This window comes from Hevea brasiliensis, chromosome 10 (genome assembly GCF_030052815.1).
Source record: "Hevea brasiliensis isolate MT/VB/25A 57/8 chromosome 10, ASM3005281v1, whole genome shotgun sequence".
Lineage (NCBI taxonomy): Eukaryota > Viridiplantae > Streptophyta > Magnoliopsida > Malpighiales > Euphorbiaceae > Hevea > Hevea brasiliensis.
Genome location: NC_079502.1, coordinates 4896544 through 4905152, shown reverse-complemented (window position 1 = coordinate 4905152; position 8609 = coordinate 4896544). Strand labels below are relative to the sequence as shown.

The 8609-nt window shown below is 29.3% G+C and overlaps 1 protein-coding gene across 1 annotated transcript; it reads right to left on the bottom strand.

Moving 5' to 3' along the window:
- Positions 1-4259: 4259 nt before the first annotated feature.
- On the bottom strand, positions 4260-8009 carry LOC110631647 (ADP-ribosylation factor 2). Its single transcript, XM_021779558.2, has 7 exons — positions 7864-8009; positions 7178-7348; positions 5951-6021; positions 5610-5729; positions 5123-5241; positions 4896-4977; positions 4260-4544 (listed from the first exon to the last, which is right to left on the bottom strand). Exons 2-7 carry the CDS (start codon positions 7323-7325, stop codon positions 4539-4541), a joined length of 546 nt encoding a protein of 181 aa, XP_021635250.1. The 5' UTR covers positions 7326-7348; positions 7864-8009; the 3' UTR covers positions 4260-4538.
- Between the last annotated feature and the right edge of the window lie 600 nt (positions 8010-8609).

The following is an 8609-nucleotide window of genomic DNA, read 5'->3' as shown; positions in this document are numbered from 1 at the left end:
AGAAGAAGGTCGGTCCGATTCGATCGGTCCGATCAGTTCGGTTCGATTTGATCGGTCCAATTCAGGACACAAAATTTTTAAATTTTTACTCTCCCTTGGGACTGAAAACGAGACCCAAAAATTTGGAAAAAATTCTAGAAAACTCAGAAAAATTCGTAGAGTCCAAATATATTTTTTGTTTTGTCACGTGGTCTTTAAATTAATTTTTTTAAAAATCATCAAAGTTTTATATTTTTGAAAAATCGAATCCGATTTCTAAAATCCAAAAATTTCAAATAATTTTCTAAAATTTAAATAAAATAAAATATTAATATTTACTCACAAAATAATAAATTTAAAAATTTGGGATGTTACACATGCAATGCATAACATAATTCATATTGAAAGCAACTAGTATTGAAACTTTGAAGCATGATGGATTAGTAATTATATAATTCATATTTTAATTTCTTCAAAATTTTAATTTTTTCATAATTTTATTATTTTATGAATTTAATGAAAAATCTTATTTGTTATTATTTTTTTCCCTTTATAATCTTCTCTTGTGTGTGTATGTATATGTATATTAAAATTTATAAATAATACTTAAATATTTTGTTTAAAAAATTTCACTTCAATAATATATTTTTATAAAGTCCATTAAAATATTTATAATTGTTATATGATTCTATTTCGAAAATCAAAATTTTCAATTTTATTATGAATTTTCTGGACTCCTATAATTGGTCTAAAAGAGAGGAATCTATTAAAATATTTATATTTTTTTGCATGATTCTATTTCGAAAATTAATATTTGCAATTTTTTTAGTGATTATTCTTAACTTCTATAATCGGTCTACATGTGCAAATTGAAATAAATTTTAAATTTAAATTAATAATTTCGCATGTAATTATGAATAAATTATTAAGAGATTGTTAATTAAGCATTTAAAAGAAATATTTATAGCATTTTTAAAAAAGTGTTTATAACATTCTCAATAAAATGTTTATAATATTTTCTTTTACTTACATATATATATATATATATATATATATATATATATATATATATATATATATATATATATTTAAAAAATTATAATAATTAAAAATTATGCTTTTGTAATAATTAAAATTTTGTAGTTGAGTGAAATTAGTAGTCTTTTATTAAGATTAGGAGTTTTGTTGTTGAATGAAATTAGGATGAAATGCTTAGTCTTGCAGAGGGTTGACACTATATATATATATATATATATATATATATATATATATATATATATATATATATATATATATATATATATATATATATATATATAACTCTATTATAATTAAATTAAATCTTATATAAATAAAATTATAATTTTATTTTAAAGACCACTTATAATAAGTCATTTTTGAATGTTTAAGATTTAACATTTTTTCATTAATATACTATTATTATGCTTTATTATGTTTTTCTTTTTTAATAAATTTTCAATTAATCATGTAATATTTTTAATCCAAATATTCAAGAAAAAAATATATATAAGAAAATGTTATAATTTCATTCTATTTCATCCAAAGATTGATTTACTAATTGGAGGAATTCACATATTAAAGACGTAATTAAGATAAATTATTTATATTAGTTAGATAATGAAATATTTCATATTAAAAATTTATAAAAAGCATTGAAGAATGAGAATGAAATAATTAGTAGATGTAAAAAAGTAAAGATGTAATTAAGAAGGAAGGGACAAAGTGATACTCCCATGGTTCCTAAAAACATTGAAAATACTATTTTTAATAATAAATTAAATAATAAATAATCATACATGAAATTAATAATCCGTATAAATTAAAATATTATTTTTATTCATCTCATTTTTATTTTATAATTCTTTTTTAAAGTGTAAAATTATTAAAATTAAAATTATTGATTTTATATATAATTATAAAACAAACTCGATTATTAAAAAGTTACTTCAATGTCATTTCTTTTTATTTTTTTTATACTTAACATCTTTTGACTTAAAAAGCTAATTTATAAATTGAAAAGAGATGGTATTTTTGAATAAATAAATTAATAATATTTAGAATAAAAAATTATTAATATTTATGCAGTGTTATGATATTCAGCATTAAAAATATTTATTAGTATTAATTTTTCTTACCATCATTTTTTTAATAATAAATCTATTCATTTATTCATAAATGTCATCTTAATTTATTATTAGAATGTGGACATGAATATGTTATCATGTGGACAATTAATTCATACATATTTGTGTACGATGACGTTTTCCAAAAAGGAACAATAGGAAAATAAAGGCTTCTGATAAAAAAAATTAAAAAAAAAAAAAGAAAAAGTCAATCTAACCTGTATCAAGTGTAGTGTGTAGTGTGCACATATTAGCTAGTGGCAAAAGCGTACTTTTACCGTTTCTTAAGAACAGTAAAAGTGTTGGCTGATTTAGTATATTAGTATAATTGTCTGTTTATGGACATTTCCTGGCACGGGAGTACTTGCAAGGCATATGATTGTTAAATTCTACGAGTCATATTTTTCTGTACAAGATGATAATATGCCCAATCTCCGGAAGAGCAAGCACAAAATGTTAAAAGTGGCAGACAGTAGAAGCTTCATTAAAATAGGAATCTTGCCTTTCAACTTCAATGGGTAAAGATCCAAGGTAGATTTTCTACTGGCCACTGAACGTAGTTGTCAGATTGCTATCTATCACCTCATTAGTGGTTTCTTTTTTCTGGGACCTAACAAACCTTGAAGCTTCTCAGTAGTGCAAGTCCTGTGTTGGTGATGGTGGAGTGGTGGCCCATCAACGCACCCCCCTTTTTTTTTCTATTGAAAATTACACTAATCTCAAGGCCATTCAGTCACGAAGACAATACTATTGAATTCATCTCCTATATCAATGATTGATTTTGTGCCAGGAGGTGCAGTGACAGAATTCTATCTTTGTGCCAGTGTGCAATATTCTCAAATATTCAGCTCTCTTGTGGAGAAAAAAATGAACTGTAAGAAAAGGATTTATTTGAAAAACCATTTCCACAGAATAATATTTCTGAAGCCCTGGAGCTCATAACTCATAACACCTGCGATATTTCGAATCCAAACAAAATCCATGAAAAGAAGAAAAGGACAAAATTTTGTTCTGATTTGGGGATATTTTAGCTGCACCTTCTCATTAATTATCTCCCAGGGGACCAAAAACTTGTCAAAACAGCAAGGTCTTCTTCTCATGAGGGCCCCAAACCCATTGGAAATGGAGGTAGAAGAGAAAAAAGCGACCTGGGAGTAGGTGATTGAGGTTGGAGAGATGCTCTGCCCTCTGCATGTAATTCAAATGTGGTTCCCATTCAAATGGCAATCATCGATGATAACAGGATAGGCGACAAACAGGACCATTTCCACCTTAAAGAAGCTCTTCCAGAGCCTTAAACCTCCCAATTACAACTTTCAACTTCTGTGATTCCTAGACTTGTTCAAATATGCCCCATGCAACTTGTTGATGAGACGACATCCCACTCAGGGCTCATCATGCAAAAGACTTCCACCTCTCCTCGCCACAATTTGCTGACAGGACTGGGCTTTTCCCACGTCTTTTATTCATTTTTTTTCACGCGTTAGTACCCTTCTCAGGAAACTTTCCTTTCCTTGTTTGCTTTCTCCTCCACAGCTACTCAGCTCTCGTAAGACCTCCTCAAGATTATTTAGGACATGTTTGAAAGCAATTTAAAAAAATAATTAAAATGTTTTAGAATTCTCATAATTAAGACATATCAAATCTACTTTAAAATTAATATCAACATATGTAAAATCAAATTTTAATAACCTCTAACAAGTTTTAGAAACAATATCAAAAAGACACTTTTGAGTTTTTTTTTTTTATAATTACTTTTAATCCTGAACTAGACCCATAATTGAAGTTCACAGGGTATATGCAAATACAATCAAATCCAGTGAAAACCAGGAGATTTTACAACCCCTAACACCAAAAGAACTTGCCACCAATAACTTTTAGAACAACGACCTGATCTCCCCGAGACTAATTTATGGAAAAAATAATAATCATTATCTATCAAACTATATAGGAACAAACATTTAACAGAACATAATAATCATTATCTATCAAACTATATAGGAACAAACATTTAACACAACATTTTAGACATGGGACTTCATCTTGCTCCGTCACTGGAATATACGCATAAAAAGTAACAAAATACCAAACTGTTGCAAGAATACCTAGCGGGTAAAAGCAATATAGGAAAGGATGGAACACAAAATACATTTCAATTACAACTAGAAGCATCGAATCCAACTGCAGATAAATTCTCAATGGTATATCCAGCCCATATTCTATTACAATATAAACCATAAAAGGGTCCTAAATCAAAGGATCATCCCAAGAAGGGGGATGTAAACACAATCCAATTCTCTCAAAAAGAAAAAGAAAAAGAAAAAGAAAAAGAAAATTATAAAAAAAAACAAAAATGACTAGATAATATTCACCCTGCATCCAGAATTGCCATTCCACAATGTCTCATTGTTTGCTTTATGCCTGCAGATGATGAGGACACAAGTCCAATTAGGACCTCAAAGAGAGTATTCAATTATGAAAACTCGAATTTACTATAGTGAAACTCAGTATCTTTAACTTTTTCTTAACAGCCAAAGAATTTTATACAGAAAATAAAAAATTGACAATTGCATGGAAAATAGGAAATGCATATTTTCTGAAACCGGAAATTCATCAAAGATAACTAACCGTCAAACATTGTACAGCATGATCATTATAAAAGAGTCTTGGCTCACGGACAAGAAAAATAGGGAGTTTGGATAGATTGCACTCATCTCAAACACAAAATGCATAACATTTATTCAATAGACAGAAAGGCATCCACATGCTTACCTTGTTAGCAATATTATTGGAGAGCCAGTCCAAGCCCTCATAAAGTCCCTCACCGGAGGTTGCACAGGTACTCTGGATGTACCTGAAGGACCACACCTCATATTTTTACCAACCATACAATCCGAATAGATAAAAAGGGGAAAGACAACCAGCAGCAGCATAATAATGGAGGCATAAATTGATATTGTTAATTACAAATAACCGGACAACATAAATAGTAACTTTACCAGTGACGCTGACGGAGGGAGTGCAGCCCAAGCTTGTCAGTGATTTCAGCAGCATTCATTGCATTGGGAAGATCCTGCTTATTAGCAAATACAAGCAACACTGCATCTCGCAGCTCATCCTGAAAACATTGACCAATGATAATCAGAACCAACAGATCTCTATTAAGGTAGCCATCATATTTTGATACTCATTCACGTAAAGTTTTTTTTTTTTCATTAAGGGAGGTTTATCTTCCTTTTACATTGCTATGATATTGTTTTGCCTCTCACTTTTGATCTCAATTGATTAAAGCTAAATATTGCTTTCAATGAAGGGGTAAAAAAGCTGTGTCATCAGTGACCAAAAGATTGGAAACTTTACTCTGTTTAAGTCTTGCACTGATATGAAATTTTTTGGCCTCTTAACAGTAGGTCTCAATTTGATTAAGGTAAAAATATCATTTCAATAACAATTTTTTTTAAAAAAAATGTGCTAGCATACGCATACCTCATTCAACATTCTGTGCAACTCATCCCTTGCCTCCACAATACGGTCTCTGTCATTGCTGTCCACCACAAATATGAGACCCTGGGTGTTTTGGAAGTAGTGCCTCCACAAGGGACGAATCTATATGACAAAATAGTATTCACTTTAAACAATCAAAAAGATTATAAACTATAGTGCTAACCTCTACATAATTATTTTTAAACAAAGTTGTTCATTCCATAAGTGTTATAGTCTAATGCAAGACAAGGATTGAAAAAAAAAAGTAGTATCTCATCAAAATTATCAAAGAGAAGACTTCACCGCCATCAAAGAGATGGAATTATATTTAAAGAATCTCACACCTTGTCCTGACCACCAACATCCCACACAGTGAAACTGATGTTTTTGTATTCCACAGTCTCCACATTAAATCCTGCAGAAAAGAATATTTTCTTAATTGCTAATTGCATGCTTAATTTTTCCCATAGAATTCAAAGAATCAGCAGAATAGAGAAGAAACATCACAGAAATAAAGCAACTGAATTAAATAACACGCTAAGAGACTGGAGACCATGGAGTGCATCATAGGCACAAAAACATCAAGCACTTTAATTGCATTTCCAAAGTTGATTATGATGAATTTGAAACCACAAATTCAACATCAGTTTCTCCTGTTATCCACATCTCAATAGATGGCTTTCCAAATTTCTTGACCTTTTATATTCAAAGATATACACACTGGACATAATTTTCTATTGATGTGAAAACTTTCACTAATACTACCAATGCTCCAATTTCTTGAAAAGCCAAGACTAAAATTCTCCACTAAAAGAGAGATACTCAAAGAAATGCCATCTTTCTTTCACAAATCTTGCTTCCTAAAATTTTACCCATCAATTGAAAATATCGAGCAAATCAAAGTCATAAAAAATTCTAAGTTAAAAATGCATCTGAACAGGTCATGTAGTTGCACCTACAATGCCTGCATGTTAGAGATTAAGTATGCACACGAATGTGTAAGTACAAAATGCATAGTTGTATGCATCAGATGTGCATGTGGATGTAATATAAAGTACATGTATGTATTTGAAATGGCCATCCCTAAGGTTGAATTTTGATAGGAAAGCATTAAAATTAATGAATTTGGACATGCTATCTTAGTTTCAATATGATATTCTTTTGTCCAGTGTTGGAATCTATATTCATGACTATGGGTTATAAATTGTTCAAGTACGAATTTAACTCTTAAAAAGATTTAATTTTGGATACACTTTCTAATATTTGGTTTAAGCATTTTCTGCCTCCCCTTACATACTTAAATTTTAAATTACATAACTTGAACTCACATTAATCCTTGAGTTTTTGAATCCACAAAACCAAATTCACCTTAATGGTAAGAAGTCCAGATTAAAAGGCAATTAATGCGATAAGCAACTATAATGATAATTCACCAATAAGCACAAGTTCAAGGAAAAAACAATGATGAATCAAGCAAATGATTAACTTGATCTACAACAAAATCAACAAAGCATTGTACTTTAATATTGTCAACGAGAAAAGAAAGAAAGGGACAATAACAGAAAGCTCACCAATAGTGGGAATAGTGGTGACAATCTCTCCAAGCTTGAGCTTGTACAGGATTGTGGTCTTACCAGCAGCATCAAGACCCACCATCAGAATTCGCATTTCCTTCTTGGCAAAAAGCCGGCTGAAAAGCTTCGTGAATGTCAACCCCATTTCTGCTTCTCAGCTATTGATCCCTAATGACACAATAGCTCGTAAATCAGCCATTAATTTCACATCCCCAAATATAAAAATGCACCCAATAGCAGCTTCCAGCCAATGGCAATTCCAAAAATGGATCTACGCGACGAATAAAAATCGAAAGAACAAAAAAAAGAGAGATAAAAGGCAGATCGAATAGATCTGAAGGCAGAACACTTGCATATCAAAACCAAATGGGATGCGATCAACAAGTGATCATAGAAAACGAAAAGACCAAAGCTTCGTTTTAAGATTTATATTCCATTGTGCATGATATAATACAAAAACTACGGATCTAAATAAATCCCACTCTGCAATCCTCAGATCAGATGAAAAACACTAATAACTGTTCGCAAAATTCAAAAATCACCAAATAAAACAAGGAAGGAGACACCAAACTCTACACAACATCAGCCGGAAGTGCAAATGTCGAATGATTTAGTTATATAAAGACTTGTTGAAACAAAATGAATCAAATTGGCCGAGATCTATCATCAACGGTCGGAATTACCTTTCTGGAGAGATTCGCAGAGGGATCCGAGAGAGAAATCACAGAGAGAACGAGGGCGCGAGAGTAGGAGAGAAGGAAATGGGAGAAAATAAGAGAAGAAGCTTAACAGCAACGCGTTATAGAAGGGGTGAGAAATGGAAAGGAAAGAGGGTTATAAAGGGGATGGGTGGTAAATTTGAAATAACGGAAATGCCCTTGATTTTGAGCGTTTATATATAAAGAATATTTATATATTTTTTAAATGTTACATTTTAAATAAATAAAATTAAATATTTGAAAAAATTATTAAATTTATTAAAATATATAAAAATAATTTTTAAAATTATTAATTAAATATAAATAATTTTTTGAAATTATCAGTTGGTGATAAAAATGTTTAATTTATGCTTCTTACCAATAATTTAGTGACCAGCACATTCTTAAAAATGTTTGTGGAGGCTATTCTGTTTCATATATATATATATATATTATCATAAATTGTAAGTCACTTTTTATTTTAAAATAATAATTTATTTATTGTTTATTAATATAATTTAATATTATATATATTAAAAAAATTCATTAATTTTAAAATAATTTAATAAATAATATTAATGAAATGTATATTAAGGAGGGTAAATGAAATTTATTGTTTTAATTATATTAATTATTTTTTTAATTTATATAAAAAATAAGTTTATTTTTAAGGAACAAAAGTAATAAATTTTTATACTAAATAAATAAATAAATTTTATTTTTAAGACCAG